Source organism: Giraffa tippelskirchi, chromosome 9 (assembly GCF_054371585.1).
Source record: "Giraffa tippelskirchi isolate mGirTip1 chromosome 9, T2T-mGirTip1v1.2.pri, whole genome shotgun sequence".
In the NCBI taxonomy this organism is placed as follows: Eukaryota; Metazoa; Chordata; class Mammalia; order Artiodactyla; family Giraffidae; genus Giraffa; species Giraffa tippelskirchi.
In genome coordinates, this window is record NC_137283.1 from 42,566,413 (window position 1) to 42,593,719 (window position 27,307).

General features: G+C 43.5%; 1 protein-coding gene across 18 annotated transcripts in view; it reads left to right on the forward strand.

Annotated features, from left to right (window-relative positions):
• Window positions 1-27,307, forward strand: part of ARHGEF3 (Rho guanine nucleotide exchange factor 3) — a 331,638-nt gene that overhangs the window by 242,845 nt on the left and 61,486 nt on the right. For 2 of the 18 annotated variants that reach the window (XM_081524835.1, XM_081524836.1), the window contains exon 1: window positions 20,376-20,672. The exons of 15 other annotated variants lie outside the window; for them this stretch is intronic. In XM_081524835.1, coding sequence (XP_081380961.1) covers window positions 20,577-20,672 — 96 coding nt within the window. In that variant the 5' untranslated portion in view covers window positions 20,376-20,576. Of the gene's footprint in view, window positions 1-20,375; window positions 20,673-27,307 lie in introns of those variants that run through there. One more of the 18 variants, XM_081524841.1, reaches the window with a different exon arrangement.

A 27,307-nucleotide genomic window follows, 5' to 3' on the forward strand; every position in this document is an offset into this window, starting at 1 on the left:
TTTTTAATCAGGATAACCTCCCACCTGTAGAGCATTTTATAGATTCCAAAGCACTTCGATGTTCATAATCTCTCAGTGCACTTGTCTCTGGGAACCCAGCAAATGTGTCTGTTCAGGGAAGAGGAGGGGGAGGATGAAGAGAGTAGATCCAGGATGCTGAGCTGCGTGGTGGGATTTTGAGGATCTGCCTGGGCCGGACGTTAGTAAGATGGAGAACGGGATCTCCTGCTTTCTGGTGCTTTTCTCAGTCTTGCTAATAACAAGCGACCTGTGAGAGAGTTTCACAAGACTCAGAGGGCACTTCCATTATGAAACAATCCTTTGTAGATCCGTTTAAGCTGTTGTCTTTTTTCCTCTTGTGGTATGTTTAGACATCCATCTTATAGTGTAACATTTTACTTGGCATCTAGTGCAAAAGGAAACTATGGAATAATTCTTGCTCTCTGATCAAACTAGGTGAATTCCTAGTAGAGGTCACTGGAAAAATATTTGGGGGAGGAGAAGAGGAATATTTCTTCTTTTAGTTTTGGAAGACATCCAAAGAGGAAGGAAAAAAAAATGTGCATCAAGAAACTGATGGTTTACAATGTTTATGGAAACACCATTACCCAGATGCCTTGGTTCCCTCTGCAGTGTTAGACACCTCAATTCAATGACCTCCCTTATCAATTTTTTCATTATAAAAACATATCCTCATGACCCATAATTAGGAAACCTCCCTTCTGATGCAGCCATTTTCACTTTATGTATTTTCCCTGCCAGCCTTTTCCATATTTATACAGATTGCATAGCTACCCTAATAAATAGTTTTCATCCTGTGGTGTTTTCTTTCTTTCTTTTTTTTTTTTTTTGTTTTGGTTCGAGGCATGCAGAGGCTGTGCCATGTGGGTTGTGGAATTTTAGTTTCCCGACCAGGGATCAAACCCAGGCCCTCAGCAGCGAGAGCACAGAGTCCTACATGACTGGACTGTCAGGGAATTCCTCATCTTGCTTTTTATTTAATTTAGCATTTTTCATGTTGCTTGACTTCACAGGTATACTTGTTAATGTTTACACAGTGTCATCAGTAGATGTTCTGTAATTTAAGTAAACATCTCCTGTTGTCTGACACTTGGATTCCAGGGTAACTTAGTGCAGAGTTGTAAAAATGTGGGTCCCGGAGCAGCCTGACCTGGATTTCTTGCTCTGCCAATTCTCAGCTGTACCATCTTGCTGGGAAAAATGATGATACTTTTCTTAGAGGACTGTTTGAAGGAAAATAATGTATTTGTAGCACTTAAACATAGCTCCTGGCAGATAAAACCGTCTCCATATTTAGTAGCTAGTCTGTTACTATTTCCAGTTCATCAGTATTAAGCAACAGTGCACTAACAGTGTTTTCTTTTGGTAAATTCACACATGTAGGAATATTAGGCCAGGATAATTGCATATTTATACTGTTCTTCCTAAATAGATTGACATTTCTTGATAGCCCAGTTGGTTTTTTTTTTTTACTGTTATCAACAATTCTTTGCTTTGCTCAGCCAGAAAAAAAAAAAAAGATCTAAGGACTTCTCTGGTGGTCCAATGGTTAAGACTCCGTGCTCCCAAAGCAGGGGGCACAGCTTCGAACCCTGTGGGGAGCTAAGATCCCACATTGAGGAACTAGCTAAGATCCCATGTCACACTGTCCAGCAAAAAGAAAAGTTCTAAGTGTCTCATTTTCACTCTACCCTTACTGGCATTGGAAACTATAATTTCCTAAGTTGGGCAATTTAGTATGTTAAACATGATACCTTGTGATCTGCCCACACTGAAAAAGTAGAGCAAATAGTGTAATTAGTACCTCCACTCACCCAGCATCCAGCATCCACAATGGTTAACCTCTTCCCTGTGTTTTTAGAACACCTCAAGTCATTTCATCATTTCACTCATCAGGAATCCGGTACACAGTGCTCCCTGGTGAGGACATTTTATTTTATTTTTTTACATAACCACCACACCATATCTCACTTAACAAGACTAACAAGAATTCCTTAATAGCGTATATTAAGTCCAAAGTCAAATATCTCTAAATTCACATTTGTCTTTGGGGCTTCATCTTAGGTGATACTAAGGAATTTTTGTTAATTTGTGTCCAGAAGGTCCTTGTTCAATTGATCTGTTTGAATCAGGATCCCAACATGTTCCACCCACTTCTCACGGTTGACATTCTGTAAAACTCCTCCATTTCTCCTTCCTCCCATGCTATTGATTTATTGAAGAATCCAGGTCATTTGTCTTGTGGACTGTCTTCTATCCTGGAGTCTGGGTGTGGCTTAACCTTCCCCTTTCTCCTCCTGCTTTCTGTAAGCGGATGTGTAGATATGGCGGTTTGATAAGTATCTTGCTTAATTTTAAAGGGGATGTTAGATTTTGATTTTTTTTTTTTAAGATTTGTTTTTTATGTGGACCGTTTTTTAAGTTTTTATTGAATTTGTTACAATATCGTTTCTGTTGTTTGTTTTAGTTTTTTGTCTAGGTCATGTAGGATCTTAGCTCCCTGACCTGGGATTGAACCCACACTCCCTGCATTGGAAGGCAAAGTCTTAACCACTGAGCTGCCAGGGAGGTCATTAATGGGGTGTTTTGAGGGGAGAGCACATTATTACAGTCCTTCCCTGTGTAGAATCTTGTGCAGTTGACTAGATGCCAGTGGTTATTGGCTTCTCCTGGCAGTAGGAGGACAAGCAGCATTGAGATTCTATTAAACTGGTTGGAAGAAATTGAATATAAAAATAAGTGATTAGCTTAAAAATACTCCAGTATAGTTAGTCGTTGCTCAGGAAGTCACCCTTTCTTTGTTTCAGTGCCCTAAGAGTAGTTCCAGAGGTAGGTGTGGACTGGCCCTGCCCTCCAGGAGTTCTAGGTGGGAAGATAATCAGAAAAGTTATGTGGCTCTAGAATGTTAATTTCAAAAGTTGGCACCTGGCAGAACATGGTTGATGAGTGGCAGATAATAAGAATGGTTAGATCTCAAGAGAAGAAACCACCTCCTATGGGTCGGGTTGATCTGGGAAGATTTCTCAAAAGAAAATCTTGATTGAGGATCTGTGTAACAGGTGATATTTGAAAAGGCTGAGAAAGGGGAGGAATGGGCTGTTGTGGATACGAGTTCAAAGATGCAGAAGACTTGCACCATTAGCCAGTTGATCCTCTCCTGTTGATGGCCTTTGGTATCTATCTTCTGAACTGTTTTCTTTCTTTTGCTCTTTAATTAATTCAACAAATATTTTTGGAGCATTAATTAAGTGCCAGTCTTTTTTGTGGCCTGGGAACATGACTCATGAGGCAATCTGATTTCATGAAAGAAACATGAGCTGGGAGTCAGAAGACCCGAATTACTCTGTTTTTAAAATAAAAATATTGAAAGAACTCCTTTTCGTTATTGTTAACCCTCGTATCACCAGAGGGAGACTTTGGCAGGTCTGACCAAGGTTGTGGCACACTGTCATCTTTCCTGAGAAGAAAAGCCTCTGCTATTTGAATGAAGGGGAGAAAACTAGTGAAGGAGACAGGGAAGTCTGGCATGCTGCAGTATATGGGGTCACAAAGAGTCGGACAGGACTTAGTGACTGAACAACAACAATATATATTAATTTTTTTTTTTATTCTCTTACCTTCTTTCTTCTCCTCCTTTCTTGTGGAAGCAGTTTATCCTTTGAGCTCTAAAGCTAAGCTGGAAACTCATGAAACAATATTTGTCACTACCCTGGGCAAGGATACAAATGAAAACAAGAAGAGTTCTTTCGCTCCCAGACAGCTCAGCTCACCTTTGTTCAGATTCCAAGCGCGTGGGATGCAGGCCGGGGAAGGTTTACCTGTGGTTTATCCCGCTGGAAGACATGGGCTCATTCACATGAAAAAGCATTGATCTTGAGATTGAAAATGGCTTATGGGGAGTGGGTGGCTGAGAACAAAAGAAAGACATTGTTAGCATTTTTCACATAGTCATACATCTTCTGCAGCAGCTCAACTTTTATCAATTTGATCTAGGTCTGTTTTCCTTTAAACTCAAATCTACCAGCATCTGTTGAGAGCTTGCTGTATGCAATAGTGGTCATTTAAGAGAGACTTAGCTTCCAGCCCCGTCATATCCACCAGCACCTCCCACCCCAAAGCACCCCAGATAACCTTACGAGCTAGGTATGTACATTTGTTGCTATGCAAACACAGCCTCAAGATGAACCCCCCCAACCCTGCTACCTCCCCCGTGATTCCCGTTAAGTCCCTCTCTTCCCCTTTCTCTTTCCCTATCACATAACATTCTGTAGAATTTCTGAATTTTTAAGATGAAAGGGAAATGAAGAGTCACCCAGTTCTGTGTTTGTTAACAAACATATTCCACTCCTTCCCCCAACCAGGATACCACACAGGCGGTCAGCTCATGTTTTAGCTCTTTTATCCCTCACCACCTGGGTGTAAAATGTAAGTGGTTAATGTTCTACACAATTTGCATTGAAAAACTTGGATGCAGTATATTCTGTTTGATCAAAACAGGATCCAGGAAAGTTAAATGATTTGTCCATAGCTGCCGGGAGTTGGTGGGTAAATGGTGACTGAAACCCAATGCCGCTTGAGCCCACACATCTTCTACCTGTAAAGCCACCCCATGGACAAAGACTGCTGCCCTGTGAATCTGAGCATGTTCAGAAGGGGTTGCAGCTGTTGGGCAAGTCCATCCGTGTTCTGGGCAGACTAAATGAGGATGTGGCTCTTTAGTAGCTGTGTGACCTTGAGCAAGTCAAGCCTCTGTGCCCTCATCTATAAAACAGGGAGAGCACCCTCTTCAGCAAGTTGTGAGGATTCAGTAGGTAATACGCATCACGTGCTTGTCACAGCCCTAGCAATAGAGCTAACGGCAGCCTCACAGTATTGGCTAGCTTTACAGCATTCACACATCAGTGCCCCCCATCCCAGTGGATCCTTTTTGTTCTATCCAAAGTTAATTCAAACCTGTCCACATCACTCATTTTTAGAAAGAGAAGTCCATACATAACTTTGCTCTGGGGAGGCGGCAAATATGTGTATTCTACTTTTAGAAATGACTTAAAACAACTTTGTTTCAGTGTGGTCTTTTCGATTGGTTGGTTGGTTCCTGGGCTTTGAGGAGAGTCTTTCTTTCTCCAGACTTACCTCCCAGCTCTCTTCAGAACCATCATAAACCAAGCTACTGTTTATGAAATTACTACTGTATGTCAGCCCCTTACCTGGCTTCTCTCTAATCTTCACCTCCACCCTTTGAAGTGGGTACTATTATGTTCTAATTGCAGATCAGGCACTGAGGCTCTGAGAGATTAACATGCTTGATTATTTTAGACATTTTGGTGGTTCTCCCTTGTTGAAAGATGCAGGAGCACACTTGTGTGACCTGCAGTTGTCTGGATAGATAAGAAGATTACATCTAGGATGACTCTAGTACTTAGGAGTTATAAGTGTCAGGGACCTGAATGACCATCCAACCTCTTATTGACCAGCAGGGGAAACCGGTGAGCAAAGAAGTCACTAGACCTTTGATCAGACTCAGTGTGGGAGTCCAGGGCTAAGATCTGAACCCAGATCTCCTGACTCTCGCTTAAATGTTCTTTCTTTAATTGTATCATATAGGCTCACATCCTTGACCCTTAGCACCATCAGTGTTGGTATCAAGAGACCAGCTAAGTTGCAGATAGTCTGCAGATAATTAATGTTCCACTTCATTTGTGGAATGTCAGGTTCCAGAAGCAAAGTACTAGCATTTGAACCCAGTTCTGCCCCTTACTAGCTCTGTGACTTCAGGGGAGTCGGTTGAACTCCCTGTGCTTCAGCTGGAGTGGACTGTTAAAAGGATTACCTGAGAGACAACATGGAAAGGGAAAGCATGGTGCATGGTCAGTGTCAGCTGTGGTCATCATTTGCCAAGCCCCTGTCACTCGCTAAGCACCTTTTGGTATTGCAGCTACAACACTGAACAAGAGAGTCATGTTTCTTGCCTGTATGGAGCTTACTGTCAAGTGGGAGATGCAGTTGTTAAAAAACAATAAAGTGTATGATTTGGTGAATTATTCTAGTTCCATTTGTTATTTGTAGAGCACTGTTTAAAAGTTGCTGCAAGTTATCTTTAGTTGCGATTGTTTTTTATAAATGTGTGACATTAGTGTAAATATTTTGCATCAGAAGTTTGGTCAGGGGTGCACAGAGCCCTCAGCCTTAAGGAGCGTTGGTCCTCAGCTTCCTGCCAGCAGCCATCTGCGTGTCGCCTCCAGAACAGAACTGGCCGAGGTCCTGCTCCTTAGGCAGCCTACCCGAAGGGCAGAAAGGAAGTTATGGCCGGGGAAAATCCATGAGGCAGCAGGACGTGCTCACTGAGGGAACAGACAGCTCTCATAGTCATAACAGGCCTGTAGGCAGAGGACACAGTTGGAACCAAATGATGTCATACAGATAACACAGGCACCATGCAAGCCAAGTACCTATTTTTAAGTGACAGTGGTGTATTTTAGGACAGTTCCATCCCATGTGTAGACGAACTCTATCTTCCTTTCAGTTTCTCTGTTCACAGTTAATCTAACCTCTGTCTCAAGCTTGTTTTCTTGGCCATTTGAAATTTTTAAGAATCTATATTCCCCATTGCATTTCCTGACAGATGAGAACATTGAGCTGAACTTTCTGATGAACTCTTATAAAATATTATCGTACTATCAGTTCAGTTGCTCAGTCATGTCTGACTCTTTGTGACCCATGGACTGCAGCACACCAGGCTACCCTGTCCATCACCAACTCCCAGAGCTTGCTCAAACTCATGTCCATCGAGTCAGTGATGTTACCCAACCATCTCATTCTCTGTTGTCCCCTTCTCCTCCTGCCTTCAATCTTTCCCAGCATCAGGGTCTTCTCCAGTGAGTCAGTTCTTCGCATCAGGTGACCAAAGTATTGGAGTTTCGGCTTCAGCATCAGTCCTTCCAATGAATATTCAGGACTGATTTCCTTTAGGATTGACTGGTTTGATCTCCTTGCTGTCCAAGGGACTCTCAAGAGTCTTCCCCAACACTACAGTTCAAAAGCATCAATTCTTTGGTGCTTAGTTTTCTTTATAGTCCAACTCTCACATTCATACATGACAACTGGAAAAACCATAGCTTTGAGTAGATGGACCTTTGTTGGCAAAGTGATGTCTCTGCTTTTTAATATGCTGTACAGGTAGGTCATAACTTTTCTTCCAAGGAGCAAGCATCTTTTAATTTCATGGCTGCAATCACCATCTGCAGTGATTTTGGAGCCCCCCCAAAATAAAGTCTCACTGTTTCCCCATCTATTTGTGATGAAGTGATGGGACCGGATGCCATCATCTTCATTTTTTGAATGTGAGTTTTAAGCCAGCTATTTCACTCTCATCTTTCACTTTCATCAAGAGGCTCTTCAGTTCCTCTTCGCTTTCTGCCTTAAGGATGGTGTCATCTACATATCTGATGTTATAGATATTTCTCCCTACAATCTTGATTCCAGCTTGTGCTTCATCCAGCCCAGCATTTCGCATGGTGTACTCTGCAAAGAAGTTAACCAAACAGGGTGACAGTATACAGCCTTGACGTACTCCTTCCCCAATTTGGAACCAGTCTGTGGTTCCATGTCCAGTTCTAACTGTTGCTTCTTGACATGCATACAGATTTCTCATGAGGTGGGTAAGATGGTCTGGTATTTCCATCTCTTGAAGAATTTTCCACAGTTTGTTGTGACCCACACAGTTAAAGGCTTTAGCATAGTCAATAAAGCAGAAGTAGATATTTTTCTGGAATTCTCCTGCTTCTTCTATGACCCAACGGATGTTGGCAGTTTGATTTCTGGTTCCTCTGCCTTTTCTAAATCCAGCTTATCATGCTAAAGTAATCCAAAATGTGGGCTGCCTGTACTCAGTGCGCTAATTTTAGACAAGGATACTTTCATCAGCAAGTTATATTATCACTTTTAGATTCTTCCCTGAAATAAAGTAGCATAAATTTGAGGCAATACTTTATATACAGCTTAGTCTTTGCTGTTTTATAGGATCACAGAAGATGAGCATTTATGTTTGAAAGTGAAAGTTGTTCAGTTGTATACAACTCTTTGCAACCTCATGGACTATATAGTCCATGGAATTCTCCAGGCCAGAATACTGGAGTGGGTAGCCTTTCCCTTCTCCAGGGGATCTTTCCAACCCAGGAATCGAACTGGGGTCTCCTGCATTGCAGGTAGATTCTTTACCAACTGAGCTATCAGGGAATTTTAAATTGCCATATTTTACAGTTTAAGAAAATGCACCTCGGAGAGTTTAACTGACTTGCTCAAGGTCATATGGCAAATTTAGTGGTAGAACCAGTGTTGGATCCGATGTTTTCACATTTAGGTCAGTTCACTCTTCACTGTGCCTCTTCTTTTATACATGTCCAATAGTTGAATCAATATTTGAAATCCTGCTTTAAAGAATTAACCCCTTTGAAGGCAAGGTGGGTGGAAAAGATCCCCAAATTCCACCTTTTCCTCTCTGATTCTTTGAGAAAAGAGAGGGTAGGATGATTTGTATACCAGAAAGGTTAATAACAGTATAGACTATGTGCTTACCTTGTGCCTTAAATGCTGATATATAGAGTAACTCATTAAACTATAGGCTTCCCAGGTAGTGGCACTGATAAAGAATTCACCTGCCAATGCAGGAGATACTGGAGATGTGGGTTTGATCCCTGGGTTGGGAAAATCCACTGGAGAAGGAAATGGCAGCCCACTGAAATATTCTTGTGTAGGGAATTCCACGGACAGAGGAATCTGATGGGCTGCAGTCCAAGAGGTCGCAAAGTGAAGTGAAGTTGCTCAGCTGTGTGTGACTCTTTGCAATCCCATGGACGGTAACTTAGCAGGCTCCTCCATCCATGGAATTTTCCAGGCAAGAATACTGGAGTAGCTTGCCATTTCCTTCTCCAGGGGATCTTCCCAAGGTCGCAAAGAGTAGGACTCAACTGAGCGCGAATGCATATATTTTATCTCATTAAAGCCTTTAAACTCTCATATCCCCATTTTCCAGTTGATTAAGCTGAAGTTATTGTTGTAGTTGCTCAGTTGTGTCCAACTCTTTGCGACCCCATGGACTGCAGCACGCCCAGCTTCCTTGTCCTTCATCATCTCCGGGAGCTTGCTCAAACTTATGTCCATTGAGTCGGTGATTCCATCCAATCACCAAGTCGTCTGTCGTCCCCTTCTCCTCCTGCCTTCAATCTTTCCCAGCATCAGGGTCTTTTCCAATGAGTCAGTTCTTCGCATCAGGTGGCCAAAGTATTGCAGCTTCCGCCTCAGCATCAGTTCCTCCAATGGATATTCAAGATTGATTTTCCTTTAGGATTGATTGGTTTGATCTCCTTGCAGTCCAAGGGACTCTCAAGAGTCTTCTCCAACACCACAGTTCAAAAGTATCAATTTTTCAGCTCTCAGCCTTCTTTATGGTCCAAGCTGAGGTTTGGCATGGTTAAATGAAGTCCAAAGTCATAGTCAGCAAGTGGAAGCCTTGGTGTTTGCCTTCAGGCTTCTTGTTCTAGACCTTATATTCCCCTGTGTTCTCCTAGGTACTGAAGGATGGGGTGTTACATATTCCATAAAGTTTTACTGTTATTGTAGAAGGAGGGTGGAAGGGAAATACCTTATTCTTCAAAAATTAATGTCAGGAGGCAGTGCATTTATAATTATCAGTTTACTGGAGCAGTCTGAAGGAATTTTTTTTCCTTCACTTTGAAATTTTGCACTTTCCATATTAAAAGCTTATTTAGGAAATGAAAATTAATTTGAGGGAAGGAAACCAGTGTTACTCCTGCTTCCAGCTGGAGCAGATGCCTGGCCTCCTCTGGACAGGTAGGAGGGGCAACACTGGCCTCTGCTGAGCTCGTAAAGTGGAGAAGTGTCTAAATTCAGGAACGATGCCAGGTGGGGTGGGGGCACGGAAGGGAGGAAAGGGATGTGGTGTTTGGAGCCCATAACTCAGGAAACATGATGGCACCTAATTTCAGAGTGGCATGAGGCAAGCGTTTAGGAAAAGAATAATGAGCTATTGTTGTGGGCTTTTTTTCTTTAATGGGTGGGTTGTTTTTATAAAGTTTTATGAACAGGAAACTGAAGCAAAATGCTGACCCCTTTGGTTTTTGAGCTCTGCCAGCATCATTTTCGTTTTTATTTTTGACTGTTGGTGACAGGCACTTCCCTTAACATTTTTCAGGGTGAAGCGTAACCCCAAACTGCCTTTTTTTTTAACAACAGCAGAATACAGATGAAGCGTGTGGTTTCAGATCTTCTTGATAATACCATGAGACAGAAAAAAAAAATCACCCCAGCCCAGGGAGAAAGACAGCTCTTTCAGAAACCAAGGCAGACTGTAGAATGTTTTCCTTTTGAAGACATTCTAGAAAAATTGCCCAACATGTGGGAAACCTCTAACAGGTATTAAAATGGGTCTTGCAGTGGCAAAGAAAATACTGCCTGAATTGTCGAATTCTCCTCCTACCCCAAGAGGCTGAGAATCATAAAAACTCGGCCTCCCCAGCTGTTGTTTGCTCTGGAAGATGACTTAATGTTGAAGGTGCTCTTATCTGTTGTGCATTGTGGATGCACTGAACCAAGGTTTCAGGCATCTATCTGGCTGCCAACTTCAGAGATGTTAAAGGCTGTTTTGTTCCTGCAGGGCATTTATTCATTGCTTACCTTATAAAAAGTTATGTCTTACTGCATTTTCCTGGCACCAGAGCCGTCCTTGTACCATTGCATATGGCTTTTCTGAGCCTGCAGGCAGCACTGGGTTATTAAAGTTCAAGGAAGAAGCCACGTGATGTTGGCTTTACCATTTTAATTCTCTTACCTTCCTCCCACCCCCAGACAGATGAGTTTGGTTCAGCGCACACTGTGTCTAAGCCAGAGTGAGCTCTCAAAGCGCCTCTTGTCAGACTCCAGGTGAGGAGGCCCAGCCAGGGAGGGCACGAGCAGAGCACCCGGCAGAGCAGTCGCCTTCCTATCTCACTGGCTCCCTTGGACAAAACGTTTTCAAGTCCATCATTTCACATCAGCCTGGCAACATTAGACCAGAATCATGTTTGATCCTGCAGAAACAACAGGCAAAATCTCCCCTTCCCCTTAAAAGTCAGCCACCCAGGGCCCCCCTCAAGAGAACAAAGTCTCTTATTAATAGCACTAGGTATGAGCATGGCAGATTGAAAAGAAAAAATAAATATATAGAGAGAGTTTAACCTGGAATCAGACACTTAGAGCAGGAAAGGGAAGAAAGAGCCACCGGAGGGAAGGAAAAGGGAAGATGGGGTTGTCATTAGGAATCTCTGAAAACAAACTATTTGACATCTCTTTGCCACCAGAGTTTCAATCTCCCAGGCAAGTCTACCTTGTTCAGAAATTAGTGTAAATTACTGAGTGTCTGTAAAAAGCTGGAGGGAACCAAAACCTCACAGTAATATCCAACAGGGCTCCCTTAGTCTTACACTGCAGGTGCCATCTCTACAAGCAGTTTCAGTGAGCTTGGGACTCTTCAAGAAGCTTATTAAGGGACTCATGTCTCCTTTTCAAAATTTCTTTTAACAGCCCATGGTGGTATTCTGCATGTGATTTCTTGGTCCTATCTTAGAAACTTTTTAAGTTTTTTTCTTTTTTTTTAATGTAGACTATTTTTAAAGTCTTCATTGAATTTGTTACAATATTGCTACTATTGTATGTTTTGGGTTTTTGGACACTCAAACCCACACCCCCTATATTGGAAAGTGAAGTCCTAACCGCTGGGACACCTGGGAAAAGTCCCCCATCTCAGAAACTTTAGACAACTTACCTCATTGCACAAAGTATCTGAATTTACCTTCTCTGTGACATGTTCTACTTAATTTTTCCATTTAATTTAATTTCAATTTAATTTTTATTTCAACAAAGATGGATCCTTCTACCATGCGCCAGCCAGAATGATAGAAGGAGCTGGCGCCGTTGCGGTGATTGAGAGAGTTATGGTCCCTGTGCCTTTGTAGGTAGAGACATGCTGAGTCAGTCATTATGAGCGGATGAATATTAGGGAGAGGTAATCAGTACAATGGGCTTCCCTGGTGGCCCACATGATAAAGAATCTGCCTGCAGTGCAGGGGACTCAGGTTCGATCCCTGGGTCAGAAAGATACCCTGGAGAAGGGAATGCCAATCCACTCCAGTATTCTTGTGCCTGGAGAATTCCATGGACAGAGGAGCCTGGCGGGCTACAGTCCATGGGATCCCAAAGAGTTGGACACAACTGAGCGAGTAACAGTTTCACTTTCACTCAGCACTGCTGCTGCTAAGTCGCTTCAGTCGTGTCCGACTCTGTGCGACCCCATAGACGGCAGCCCACCAGGCTCCACTGTCCCTGGGATTCTCCAGGCAAGAATACTGGAGTGGGTTGCCATTTCCTTCTCCAGTGCATGAAAGGGAAAAGTGAAAGTGAAGTCGCTCAGTCATGTCCGACTCTTAGCGACCCCATGGACTGCAGCCTACCAGGCTCCTCCATCCATGGGATTTTCCAGGCAAGAGTACTGGAGTGGGGTGCCATTGCCTTCTCCACACTCAGCACTATGCGGGTACAAAGTAGAGGTTCCTCTTGCTGGGGGATTGAGGACCGTCTTGGAGGAGAGGAATTAGCCAGGAATCTATCTGGTTGGTGGTTCTTGTCTTGGCAAAGAACTAAATGATCATGCACTAATAAAAGTTGGTGAACTAGACGCTGGTGCTTTTCTTCAGCCTTCTGTTGCACAGGTTTTGGGTTCCGTCCGAATTGCAGGCACGTGGGACCTGTGTTTTCTGAGCTTGGTTTTGGGTGTAAGATGGAAAAGTTCAGAAGCTCCTGTACCTCAGCTCACTCAACCAACACCCTCGCATTCCTCTGTAGTGTTATGGGATGCCCACAGCACAAGGAACACTTTCAGCTAATGAGCTGCTTTCTACCACACAGCAGCTGACTTCCGCTCCCACCAGATGAGGGAGAACCAGGCTTGCTAGGAGTCCCAGAGTCTGTCTGTGCTGGTTAAACTTGTTCTGTAATTAAGGTCTTCTCCTCAGGCCACTGTCCCCTCCCCCCCCCCACCATAAACCCCAGGGGCTTTTTCAAGTAAACATCTCAAGCCAACCGCCCTCCTCCCATTCTTTACTGCTGCTACTAATTTTTTAAAAATGTAAATGCAGTCATGCCCCTTGGCTATGAAGAGATAAGCATGGTTTTAGTTGGAACTTTTGGATAGGAGACTGTAAATCAAAGTCCCAAGAGCCAGAACCCATCTCCTGGTGGGTGGCTTAGTTGGTAGTTCACTGGGAGTGTGGAGTTGCATGTTTCTTGCTGTGTCCCTGATGCACCCCTATGTTTTCAGTGGGCTGCGCAGTGTGTATTGTTCCTCAGTACAGCCTGAGCAAATAAGCAGCGCTCTCTGTGCCTATTCTGGGTTGTGATACTCCAGCCAGTGGGCTTGTTGCCCCTGGGCACCTCTGGCCTGAGGATCTGTGGTCTCCTGATAATTCTAATTCACACTGTACTACTCAAACCGTGGTATTGAAGGGAGTTATATCAAAAATTCAAATTTCTCAAGTCCACTGCTGAAGAGTCCAGTTCAGTTAATCCAAAGCGGGGCCTATATTTGGTAAGTTTCTCAGTTGATTTCACTGCATGTGGTCTCTGGAATTATTGTCCCTAAATCCCCACAATTCACATGTCTATAAACGTGTAGGTTTTCAAATCCTGGCCAGAAGATATGAATAGTGCTATATTTCATTGTTACACACACTTTCCCCACATTTTTAAGTTCTCTGGAATTGGGATGTATCTTACAATTGATCATGTGTTATAATTTTTTTTCTTTTTAAAAAGTATTTATTTATTTTTAATTGATTGATTGCTTTACAATATTGGTTTGATTTCTGTCATACATCAACATGAATTAAACATAGGCGTATATATGTCCCCTCCCTCTTGAATCTCCCTCCCACCTCTCACCGTGTGTTATAATGTAATTGGCAACTTTTTTTTTCTTTCTTGGCTGTACATAAAATAATAGAACATATTTCAGTCTTTGGCATCTTAGGTTTGATGAAATATGGTACTTTGATGCTGAGTTTATAGTTGATGGACAATAAAACATTTCCACTATCCAAAGCTAGAATTGATACATTTTAGATTCCAGTTTCTCCGTGCAGTGGTTAGTATTAAAAAAAAAAAAAAAAAAAAAAAACCTACTGATACATACATTGCTGTAGTCTAAAGAGAATAAGTAGTTTTGGAATATAAAAAGTTTATTAAATTTTTGGTCAAAAATATGAAACAGTTTCAACTAAATGCAGGCTCTCCAGAAAGTTCAGTGTACAAAAAGTGTTCTAACAGTTGGCTTAAATTCTATAAAAGCAAAGCAAGCCTGCTGATAGTAATCAGCTCATATTGAAAAGTTAGCATTCTTATTGCAAAACCTTGAGTGAGGACAGGTTTCTGACTGCACAGGCTGTGCTGTGTATCACAAACAGTAAGCCATACCCTATGGGGTTTTTATTTTATCACCACGTTTGCATTTCTGCCACCTAAAATAATTAAACATGCTGGTAAAGTTTGTCCTACAAAGTTTGACTATAAAGAAAGCTGAGCGCCAAAGAACTGATGCTCTTGAACTGTGGTGTTGGAGAAGACTCTTCAGAATCCCTTGGACTGCAAGGAGATCCAACCAGTCCATCCTAAAGGAAATCAGTTCTGGGTGTTCATTGAAAGGACTGATGTTGAAGCTGAAACTCCAATCCTTTGGCCACCTGATGCGAAGAGCTGACTCATTGGAAAAGACCCTGATGCTGGGAAAGACTGAGGGTAGAAGGAGAAGGGGACGACAGAGGATGAAATGGTTGGATGGCATCATCGACTCGATGGACATGAGTTTGGGTAAACTCCAGGAGTTGGTGATGGACAGGGAGGCCTGGTGTGCTGCAGTCCATGGGGCTGCAAAGAGTCAGACACGACTGAGCGACTGAACTGAACTGAACTGAAAGTTTGTCCTAGGAAAAACAAACTAGAAACATTTCTTCCCCCTTTCCAAGTTCTTAAATTATCTGTTCATTTTCACCGGTGTTTTCAAGTACATTTTCATATCTGAAACAGGTTAAGATAATTTTCTGTTCCCTTCGCCCCTTACTCATGTTCTTCTTTATCCTTTTCTCCTTTCATGCTTTATGAAGTCTGTTATTCTGTTAAGGGTCAGGTATGGGCATGAAGGAAAGATTCTAGACATGTCAATATTCTAAGGCTTCTTGGTACTCAAGCATTTTGTTCGCAACTCCACTGTGCCTAAACTGACATTTGACATCAACCAATGATCGCAGTCTAAAGTGAAAATATCCTTGAGGTCAAAACCAACAGGTTATCCTGGCTCTGATGCCATGTTTCAGCTCTACTCCTTAGTGTAGGGTCTGTCAACTGTGACATTATAAGCATTTTGGACCTGTTAATTCTTTGGTTTGTGTGTTGGGGGGAGGTGGGGTGTCCTGTGCATTATAGGATGTTTACTGGCATCCTGGGCCTCTACCCATTAAATGACACTAGCTCCCTCCCCCAGTGACTATCTAAAACATCTAGACATTGCCGAGTGTCACCCAGGGAACAAAATCGTACCCCTTTGGGAATCACTGCTATAATGATTGTACCTGTCTATGTTATATCCGAGCATGACACATAAGATTCTTTGTTTTTAAACATAAAATCTTGATTGTTTTTGGATTATAGCTAATAAGTCACAAGATAAGCTCATTACTGGGATAAAGAGATGCTGTCACTTAACCAGTTGTTTCAGAAAACGAGATCTATGAGAGAAGGCAAGAATGAAGTCTTCCAGCTTTAGAATATCCAGGTATATGTATTCATAAATCTAGCCTGGAGCCAGTGGACATACCCCCAGGCAAAGGGAGAGGTTTTAGATGATTTTATGATTTTACGTATTATCAGTACTTGATCTGTGCCATTTTTACCTGTCTGGCAGTAAACCACACTTCTGATCTCTCAGAATTCACTACAAGAACCTCTTCAGGCTTTTAACTACCCTCTCCCATCGAGATTGAAGTTACTGAGAGGAGAGGGAACTTGGTCATTAGCTGGGAATGTCCCCCAAACAGAAGGGGAGCCGGGGGGTTGGTACACACGTGTGTCCAACATGTACATACGTGACTGTGTCAGATTAGCAGAGGTAGACAAGATGGCTCCAGATGCCAAGGAAGCAGACAGAGGTGCATTGTGTTTGAAGGCTAGGCTTTGGGACATCTGCTGCTCTCACTTGCACTCCTTCTACAAATGCACACCTCACAGCAGAGGTTAAGGTGAAAGGCCGTGTTTCAAACTCAGCTCTATTTCTTGAGCAGGTGTGTATTACTCACCTTTCTGCCATAGAGATTCAGGAATGGGTGGAAGATATTATAAGTATAATGCTGTCAGGACAACAACAATATAATGTTGTCCCATTGACTGAGAAGACTGTCACAACCACTTTAACTTGTGAAATTTTAGCCTCATGCTGGGCCTGTTCCACTCACAGTCTTGGCAATGGGATTTGGGGAGCTGATTGATGGCTTCCCAGTCATGCCTGGCTGTCTGCTGGTCTAAATGGAGCTAACAACCAGTGCCGGGCTTGTCGGTAGAAGCCCACCACTCCATCAGCAGCACAAACGTGTCCTGCTCAGCCCAGGCGAGAATGCAGGCTCTGCTCTTGGCACCGTTCCTGGAAATGCAGAACAGGCTTCTTTATTCCAGTCTCCAGGCTTCTGGCTAGCGAGGAACACTGCCTGGCTGTGAAGCATTTTACAGGATTATAACGGGTTGTGCCGAAGGCGAGTTCTGAAAGGCACTTTGTGCCGTTGCTTTGAGTGAAGCTGACTGTTCAGGCAGTGTTGTTCTTAAGCCCATAAACACACACACAGGCAGAATGGGGAATGCTGGGCTCCTGGGGCCGCTCAGCTGGGCAGCACTGCAGAGTTGGACCGACTTCTCTCCACTGTGACACCAGCTTCGGGAGTGTGTTTGGGAACCCTCCTGTAGAGCAGCCTACTTTCTGATCAAGGCTTCGACTGTAGACACTTCCGGTTGGAATACTAGGCAGATTGCCCAAACTCCACATCTGCTAATGTTGGAGCAGTGCATCGTGCACACACAAGGGAGGTTCTGAAAGTGGAAATTGCGTGGACGCAACGATAGCCTTGAAAAGCCTCTGAATGTCTCAGGGACCTGACTTGCATATACCCAAAATTGCTGGTTTCAGTTTATAGGCCTTATTATACTAAAAATATATTTCTTTAAACATGAAAATCTTATTTATGGTGGTGAGACACTCAAGCTGTGAGAGGCTTGGAAGCATCAAACCACCCAAAGGAAATCCAGATACCCATTTTCCCTTTCACACTTATTTGTCACTGGCCATTAGCGATCTCTCTCTCTCTCTCTTTTCCTCTTTCTTTACCTCTGCCTAGTATAGACAGTGGGAAAGACATAAGTTTGCTGCATATATATTGTACCATGTATATTGATTGCTTTTTATGGTTCCATTCTTTGAAGAGGGACAAAAAAAAAAAATGTTTTAAGAGCAAGTGGATATGGCAGCCTTTTCATCAACCATTACGATTATTCTTTGCTCTTTGATACTTGTACTTGAAGTTAAAGTCCCCCTCTTCCTTAGGGTTGATTTATTACTACACAGTGCTTCCCAGGTGGCACTAGTGGTAAAGAACTTGCCTGCCAATGCTGGAGACATAAGAGACATAGGTTCGATCCCTGGTTTGGGAAGATCCCCTGGAGGAGGGCATGGCAACCCACTCCAGTATTCTTGCCTCAGAAATCCCATGGACAGAAGAGCCTGGCAGGCTATACAGTCCACAGGGTTGGAAAGAGTCAGAAACAAGTGAAGCAACTTAGCACGCACGCACGGATTTACATTACGCAGACTTCCTCCTTGGTCCTGAGAATCCTGCACTGAGTAGCCCAGCCCCAGGGCTGGCATAATTTACCAGAGTCACTCTCTTCTTCACCAAGTGCTGGCTGTACACTCCCAATTGGAAGTCAATGCCAAGCCAGCTCCACCAGGGTTCAAAGCCCATCCATGAAGGGACAATTTACTGGCCAGAGCCACCTGCAAAGTTGAGGCGGTGGGCCTGCAGGGGCCAGAGGATCAGGGAGGGAAAGGGAATGAGGAGTAAGCGTCAGCTCAAATCATTGGCAGCCAGAGGAACCCTGTGTGAGAGTCTTGGTGGCAGGATTAATCAGGGGCTGCTTTGGTTGGTTGCCCTTGGATACAGGGTTGCCCCTCACTCCCCACCTCAAACTTTACCAGACTTGCAGTGAGCATCTATGAAGGTCTCCACCAGCTCAGTTCAGGCTAAAAGGACAAAGCTGTGTTCAAGAATACAGGTAGGAGAAAGCTCAGTAGTCCTGAGGTACTCTTTCCCATTCTAAACCTCCTTTTCAACCACTTCCTTCCTACTACTTTAGGGTGTATATTCGAGGAGGGAAAAAAATCAGGTGCTCTCTTCAATGTCAGTTGAACCTCACTCATTCAACAGCTTCCTTTACATGGTTGGCAAGAGCGAGACCGACAGAACTGGGCCAGATTCTCTTTGCTTCTGAAGGCAGTTTGTCCACCCTGGCTGGGCAGGAAAGCAGGCACATTTAGTGCCAGTATGTGAGTCTGGTACCTGGGATGAAAGGGCGGTATACTATGAGGTTTCCTGCCTGGAAAGTGGGAATTGCTGGATTCTGGCCTCAGCTGGAGCAGAGAACACTTAAGCAGGGACTGGATATTTCCATTCCCACTACCTCCTGCACAACTAAGATGTCAGAAGAATAGGCCCCCACTTGCTGTGACCATGACTTTGATAGGAGGGGAAGAAAACTCAACAGTGCAGTCTACAAAATAACTTTTGAGATAATGGTCATTTTAATATTTTAAAAATTAATTTCTAATTTCCCAAGTAACAATTCATGTAAAAATTTTAAGAACATATTAGCTATAAATGTGAAGTTCTCCTTTGTACACTACCTTTAATTCCCCTGGAACTGGCTGCCTCCTTTCAGCCCCAGAAAAATTTGCTGTGCTGCGCTTAGTCTCTCAATCGTGTCCAGCTCTTTGCAACCCCATGGACTGTAATCCACCAGGCACCTCTGTCCATAGGGATTCTCCAGGCACGAATACTGGAGTGGATTGCCATTCCCTCCTCCAGGGCATCTTCCCAACCCAGGGACTGATCCCAGGTCTCTCGCATTGCAGGCAGATTCTTTACCATCTGGGCCACCAAAAATTTGCTGTGGTTCCTTCCAAATGGTTTTCAATAGTATTTACCTACATTTCTCTATAGAAAATATATGGTATTCGTTTGTAGATTTTTTTTTAACACAAATGATATTATACTGCTTACTCTGCAATAGTTTTTTTAAGTGACCTGATACCTCAGAGATCTTTCCATGCCACACCCACAGGCCCATCTTCGAAATGACGGCAACTGAGTGGTGTTCCATAGTGATAAGAGTTTATTTAAGCACTCCCTATGGTGGGTGTTGCTTCCCTGGTGACTCAGTGGTAAAGAATCTGCCTGCAGTGCAGGAGATGCTGGTTCAATTCCTGGGCCAGGAAGATCCCATAGAGAAGGAAATGGCAACCCACTCCAGTAGTGTCAGCTCATCACTGGACAGCTTTGTCTGGACACACCCAGTCAGATTCCTCTTCTGAATGGCAGGCAGCCTCTTACCAGCCTCTTCATACTTAAAAGTGGGTGCAGAGGACAGGGCTCTAGGATGCTTTTTGGAAGTGGTGGAAAGGTTTTGTGTCCCAATTTTGGAGGTGGTTATTCTAGTGTTTACACTTATTAAGACTCAATTAACGGTACAGTAAAATGGGAGCATTTTACTCTTTGCAGATTATACTCCAATGACGTATATATATATTCCATATATATGTATATGTATATGGAGAGACTGGCTATGAGTAAGGCAAGGCAGAATACCACTTCTTCTTAATATGGGCTTTTAAAGAGCTTACTTTTACCCAAAGCCGCTTGCCTCCTCCTGGCTTCGCCTCAGCCTCCGTTCTGTCTGCTGCCTCTTCCACCCCACGAAGGCCAGGGAGCCCGAGTGGACCTGCCACTTAGGCTGCGCGGCCCCGAGTCCGGGGCCTGCGGGAGGAAGGGTCCAGCGGCCGGATACCCTCGTTGCTCCGGAGAGGGCTTCCGCGGGGCGGCACCTGAGCACTCCCAGGACGAGTCGGGGGTGGGGCGGGCCCTGGCGGGTCCCCGCCCACTCCCCGCCCAAGATGGGCGGGCTCTGTCTAGGCTCCGCCCCTTCTAGCCTGTGCCCCTGAGTCTGTTTGAGCTAGGCTAAAGAAGCCGGCTGTCAGTCTCAGTGTAGCAGCTGCCGCCGCCACCGCCGCCGCCGCCGCCGCTGCCGCCACCGCCGCCACCACCGCCGGCACCGTGGAGCTGGGACCCCCTTTCGCCTGGGAGTTTTGTGGTCTTATCGGATCAGCTGTGACATCCCAACGGGCAGGCCCGGCAGCCACCATGGTAGCCAAGGATTACCCCTTCTACCTCACGGTCAAGAGAGCGAACTGTAGCCTGGAGGTACCCCCGGCCAGCAGTCCAGCCAAGGACGCCGAGGTAGGGCCTCTACCTGGACCTCTCTGGGCATCTCTTACTCTTTCCACTCTCCCTCTGCGTCACTGTTTACCATCTCTCACTCTGTGTTCCTCTTTCTCTCTCTCTCCATCTCTCATACACTCTGTCTCCCTGTCTTCATCTCTAACTCTTGTCTCTATCTCATTGCCTCCCTTCCACCCTCTCTCTGTGGATCAAATGAACGCCACCTCCTCCGTCCCCATCTCTTTGCCCCTGCCTCTCTCTTGCATCCTGCAGAGCTCACAGACTGTGGATCCACTCCGCAGAGGGACTTTCTCATACTGCATCAATGGGCTCGGTCGTCAGGGAAGAGCTACCCTTTAAAAGCACAGGTTCCCTCTTGCAGGAGGTTTGGGGGAGGCCAGGGGAACATTCTTGAGGACCCCTCGAGACCTCTCACCTGTCAGGCTTGGACTTGCAGCTGTTTGGCAGCAAAGACAGGACACGGCACCTCTGCTTGTCCCTGTGGCCACTGGGAGTCATTCAGTTGGGGGTCTGGGAGCTAAATGAGTAATCTGAATGTGTCGCATGTGGATTCTGAAAATGAATTTAACTCCCTGGGGCAGTGGGAAGCTGTCTTGGAAGACTGGAAGCATTTCTCCTGATAACTTTCCTGTACTGGGAGGGTGAGGTGAGGGAGTCCTCCTGGCTGGTGTATAGTCTGCCTTTTCCTCCTGTGTGTTATATCTCTGGCAAAGAGCTCACTGGCCTTAAAGGTTGGATTCAGGTGGAGGAGAAAGTGTCTTCTTTCTTTCTTTGAGGGTCTTGGGGAACACAGTTGCTTTCATTAGACTGCACTTTTGCTGTGACTAAGCTGTAGTGGGATCCACAGGACCCAGATCATCATTTCCGCTGATGTGTTTCTGGGAGATCTCCACTCTCCCCCCACCATGAGGGGAAAAGTCTGGGGGAAGGGGTGCTTCCGGTCTTGTCACAGTGCTTTTGGGGGTCCACACACCTGCCACCCTTGGGTCTGCTTAGCTGTGTGCAGTTGGTTCACTGAATTATGTATATTTAGGAGAACAGCATCAAAGATTCATTGCCTCTAACAAGAGCTGCTCCACACTGACACGACTCTAAACAGTTTCAGGTTGTAATCAGCTTTCTATAAGTTGAGTAGAGACTAACTTCTCACCCCTGTCCCACACCTCAGTTCACTTGTATATTTTCACAAAGGGCTTTTGTTCCCAGCAGCTGTGGAAGTGTGATGGTCTTAGTGATGGTTGGGCTCTTACTGAAGTTTTGACAGCATAGCAACTGCACAGAATTCAGGTTGTTCAAGCTTGGAATGGATATATGATCTTTTCAGTGGGAACTTCACAATTTAATGAATGTAGGAGCAGTGAAGCTAGTGTCCACTCAAATTCCTTTTGGAAGGAAGCAAAGCGTAACCAAGTGTAATTAATAAATTGAATTGAGTCAAAGAAAAGAATAGTGAAGATAGCTCTAGACTGTGGTCCCTTCCTGCTATCAGTTAGTCCTATATTTTTGTGCAGTTTGGCTAAAGGCGTAGGTATATGCTTCATCTTTTCTTATTTATTAAAAAAAAAATCTGTATCTCATAAATGTGATATAAGAAATGTATCACCAGAAGTCAAATACTAATTTTCTTCACGGTAACTGGATCCAGATTATGAAATGTGACTTAATTTCCTTTTATGGGGATGTTCTGGTGTAGGAATAAGGGTGGGAGAGGAACAATTTTTTAAATAGTTGGTAATATTTTTCAGGTATCACTATTTAGGATTTTCCCCCTAGTGGTTAAATCAGAGCAGAAGTATCTTCTATACTGTATACTCCTCGAGTCCAAGGAGGCAAATCCAGTACATCTCCTAGCTTCATTAATCTGGCATTTCGCTTCCTGATAATGGCAATAGGCGGAGTTAGAAAAAGAAACCTAAGTGATAGCATAGGGGGCTCGTTTTCTGTTTCAATATCAGCTCAGAAGACAGCCCTCCTTTGCAGGCCTCACTTCTCCATAGGCAGTTAATTAAAATATATTTGCTACCAGCAGGTGTCGTCAGCATTTGTGTTTAAAAAACAGCAAACGCTAGTTGGCCTTTTGAAAAACATGATTGTATCCTTGTTTATAAGCTAGGTATGGACTCTTAGTTCTAATACAGGTAGTTTGTCAGGATCATTTTCTTTGTAGAAAGAAAGTAGTTATGCTGAAAAGAAGGATTGGCCAATCCAAACCTTTTTAACCTTCAGGAGTAGCTGAAGCAAAGCACCTGTGCTGTTAGCACATAATGACTCTTCCTTCAGAATTTTCTGTGAGGAGGACAGCGGGCACAGAGCTGCATGGGCAGGTGCCTTCGAGCATTTGTTCCTGTTCTTGCAGCAAGTGTGCTGGGCAAGGCTCGTGGGGAAGGCGCAGGTGTCACTAATGTGCATTTGATACCATGCCCTTGAGTAAAAATGTGCAACAACAAACATTCTCTTGAAAACACATCATAACAAAATTTCTACTCGGGATTAAATGCTTTGTACATTTTTAAATTTCAATGATAGTTTTCAATGATAGAGAAAAATGATATAGTTTAAATATTTATCTTCTTTAAATTATTTTAATATTAAAATTATTCTACATGGATTATGCTATTAATACAATGTGGCTCCTTAATCTAGTGTTTCTTATGACACAGGTATATGAGTTTGGTTGCAGATGTTTAATTTTAATACCACAACCAGCTGGATCCTTCCAGCTCTAATCATTAACCATGAAATCTAAAGGGCTTAGTTCATCTTAGTCCAGTAGCACTAGACTTTCATGGAGAAACATAGTATCACATGAGCATCATTAAGCTTATTTCTTCTGACTCATCGATGCAACTTTGTTCCATTGATCTTTTTTTTATATATATTTAATGGGTACTTCTCATGCCAGGAGGAACTGATTTTTCTAGGCACTATTAAGTGCTCTGAACACCTGATTAAGTCAAAGAAAAGTTGTTAGCACTAATGAATTACAGGGATCCCAAGTCAGAAGTCACTGTTTTCCCATGAGGAGGTTTGCTTTTAAAGAAGGAAGGCTCAAATGCATGTCTGTGTTGGCTAAGGAAGCTGGAGCCTGGTGAGAAGGTTTTAGAGGTTTTGGAGTCCATTTAATGAAAATACAAAGTGGTGATTCTGTTATTTTCTTTCTAAGAATATATCTGACAATATGATGGACAGCTTACTTTTGGTTTTAAGATTCACTGTCTCAGATGTCGATCTAGTTTTAGCCAGATTTAGTTAGTGATGTTTGTAGTCATTGCTTTTGTCTCTCTTGTATATGTCCCTGATTTGTCCCTGTGTTCTAACTTTGACTCAGCCAGTAGCTTTATGTGGAACCTTGGAATGACCTAGAAATGACGGAATTCTATTCTTTTTCTAAGTACCACAGTTAGTGTCTCATTTGAGAACCCAGCCATGTTGTAAGAGTAACATAAAACAAGTATTACTCTGCTTACTTTATGCATAAAGACACTGAGGGGAAGTGACTTGCAGAAAAGCCACTGAGCAAACCAGCAGTGAAGCCAAGACCCGGTGTTACGTTTCCTGATGGATTCAGTCTAGGGTTTAATACCAGTGTATCCTGTGGCATCTAAGGATGATTACCTCTGTGAAGAAAAAGGGGGGATGCAAAACAAAAGCCATGTAAGGTACTTTAAAACACATTCTTCTGAGTACATAATCTTGAGCACTTTATTAACTGAGGAGGTACCTTTCAAGTTTCCATTTTAAAGGGCAAAGTGAACTCTGTGCCCCACCATAATTTATGCCACCAGTCAGTCCACAAGTGTATTTGAAATATATGCATCTGGAGCTGTGTTCCTGACATGCCAGCTGGAGAGCTAAGGAGGTGAGCTGGCTTCTAGCGATTTATACATTTCTTGGAATTTGTATCATACAGTGTTGAGCTGACCGTTTATACAGCCAACTACATGGAAATAGCTCCAAGGAGTTATTGCAATTGGAATCTTGATTTCATCAGGTGATTAATTAGACTCCATGAATCATACGACCTCAGATGGTTCTGGATGGGAGCCGCATGGACAGTGAAGGTCTCTCACTTGCTGGCAGGAGCTGAGTATGGTCATCGGCCGTGGTTCTCTTGGGGATCGGTATCTTTGGGGTCCTGGTCTTCCAGGATGCATGTGAACTAGGAGTAGGTTTATTAGAGAAAAAATATGTTGACATGTACATTTGAGGCTGTTCAGGGCATCAGCTCTGGAATAAGACTGCCCAGGTCCCAGTGCCATCTCTACCACCTGCTAGTGATGTGGCCTTGGACAGTCTCCTGTGCTTTTCTTAGCCCCAGTTTCCACAGCTGTAAAATGGGCATAATGAGATGATTCATGTACAGTGCTAAGCACATGGTAAGTGCTCCATAAACAGCAGCATCATCAAGACCTCTGCATCACAGAAAATTTCCTAAAACAATTTTAAGAAACATGATCACCATCCTCATTCCCCAAATGCTGTTTTATGCACATCCGTGCAGCAGGGGTCTGACTGTAAGTCCTCTAAGCATCCTTACAATGATCCTATGAGGTTGGTGTAACTGTCCCCCCCCCCTTTTTTTTAGAAGAAACTGAGGCTCACAGCTGGATAGTGACCTTTCCAGGATGGCTGAGCCGGTAGATGGAGGAGCCACTATTCATACCCCAGTCTGACCCCAAAGTCTATACTTTCCCAACCACATCATGTTGCCTCTAAATGACTAAATCGCCAGTCTCCTCACCACATAACACATGAAGGGTGAGCATGCCTGCCAGAGCAAATTGCCTCATGGTCAAAGGCCCATTTTTTCTCTGAGTGCCTGGAAGGGAGACCCCACCATTAGTGAGTGTGCCTGGCAGCCACTTCATAGAGTGGCCACGGCCCACAGGAGCAAGTTTTGCAAACCTTCACTTGGGAGGGCTCTGGTAGCGTCCGTTTTGTGTTTCTCAAGACCAAGGAGCTAGTCTTTGGCAGAATTCCGCATGCTCAGCACAGTGGAGGTGACACTGTTAGTTCTGCAATTAGTCATTTTGCTTATCTGCATTAACCACCAGCCTTCCACATAAACTAGTAACTTGGAAGCTTCTGACCACCATCTGGATATTTGCATATTGTGTCATTTTCTTAAGACACCTTGTGATTACTTGTAAAATCCTGGACCAGTGCCTCTATTTTCATAACAACTGAATGAAAATAAATTACTAATCACAGGCGAATTTTACAAAGTCCTATGTACATGTAATTGTTACTAATAGTGTGTATGTATTTGGAAGGGCTCCTTCGTTTGTGGTGTGTGCACACAGTTGCCTTCCATGATTTGTCAGCTCCGATAATGGGTACAGGTCTCACACAAAATGAGGAAATTGCTGTGATTGCACGGCCATTTATCATTGTTGTGTTGGCTCATGGACTATTAGGAGTAAAGGCCAGTGGTTTCTAATGCCTTCAATTTTTTATGACTTGACACTGGTTATTAGCTAAGAAGAGGCTATTAGTCAAGAAAGGCCTCCAAACCTTTGGCTAGAAAAGGAACGGATCTTTTAAAGTCTAGAAACACTTGTGCTTGGTCTTTCTGTGTTTGGGTCATTGTGTCCTTTTGCAAGAAGGCAGCTGATTCTTAGTCAACTCAATTAATGGGAGCTAAACCAGAAACCTTAACGGTAAGTTCGCTTTTTTTAATTTTCTTTTTTCTGGCTCTTAAGATGAGGAGGAAAGGAGTAGCAAAATAGGCCTTTTTCCGGGGATTTATAAAACAAATAAACAAAACCAGCCTCTAGGAAATGACCCGGGGTCATTGAATTAGAGAACCTGAGTTTTTGAGAAAGGCCTATTGAGAACATGGAGCCCAGTTCTCGTCCACTGCTGGATCCTTTCAATCTCGGTTCAAACACTTCCAGGAACCTTCCAAGCCTATACATTGCATCTTTGTTCATTGTGGGTCATGAGAAAATCTTTTCTTAATTGTAACATTCCTTTCTCAAGCTGAGTATTACACAATGACACTTTATCTCTGTCACTATTTTCTCTCTCCCTACTGTCTACTCCTCTTCCACAAATGTGTGCTCACACTCGCACACACACGCACCCACACCACACTCTTCCCCCAGGTGCCTGTCTTCTCCTGGCTAGACATCCTGGTTCCTCTAACCTTTCCGAATGGAACATAACGTCCAAACTCTTTCTCTTCCTTGCTTGTTCCCGTTGGACATCCTCAGTGACCTCTTGAGTATTGACCAGCCTAAAGACACTGTATGATGCTATATCAACAAACAAGATTGTTTTTATATTTAATGCACTTTTTAGGCAAGGGGAGTAGACTGATACATTGAAAAAGACTTTTGAAATAGAGATGACAGACAAAAGATTAATCTTTGTCATCTACATAATTTATAGAGATATAAAAGAACACTCCAAGATGTCCATTGACAAATGGGCAAGAAGATAATAATAGGCAGTTCACATTACAAAAGTAACATTATTTTAAAAGTTCACTCCAATAGAAATTGTAGAAATGAAAAGGCAAATAATTTTAAGATACTGTTTCATACCTAATTGATGTCACAAGAACTTTAAAGACATGATAAAACCCAAAGCTGAGGGTGCTGCAGAGAAATAAAATACTTCTGTGTGCA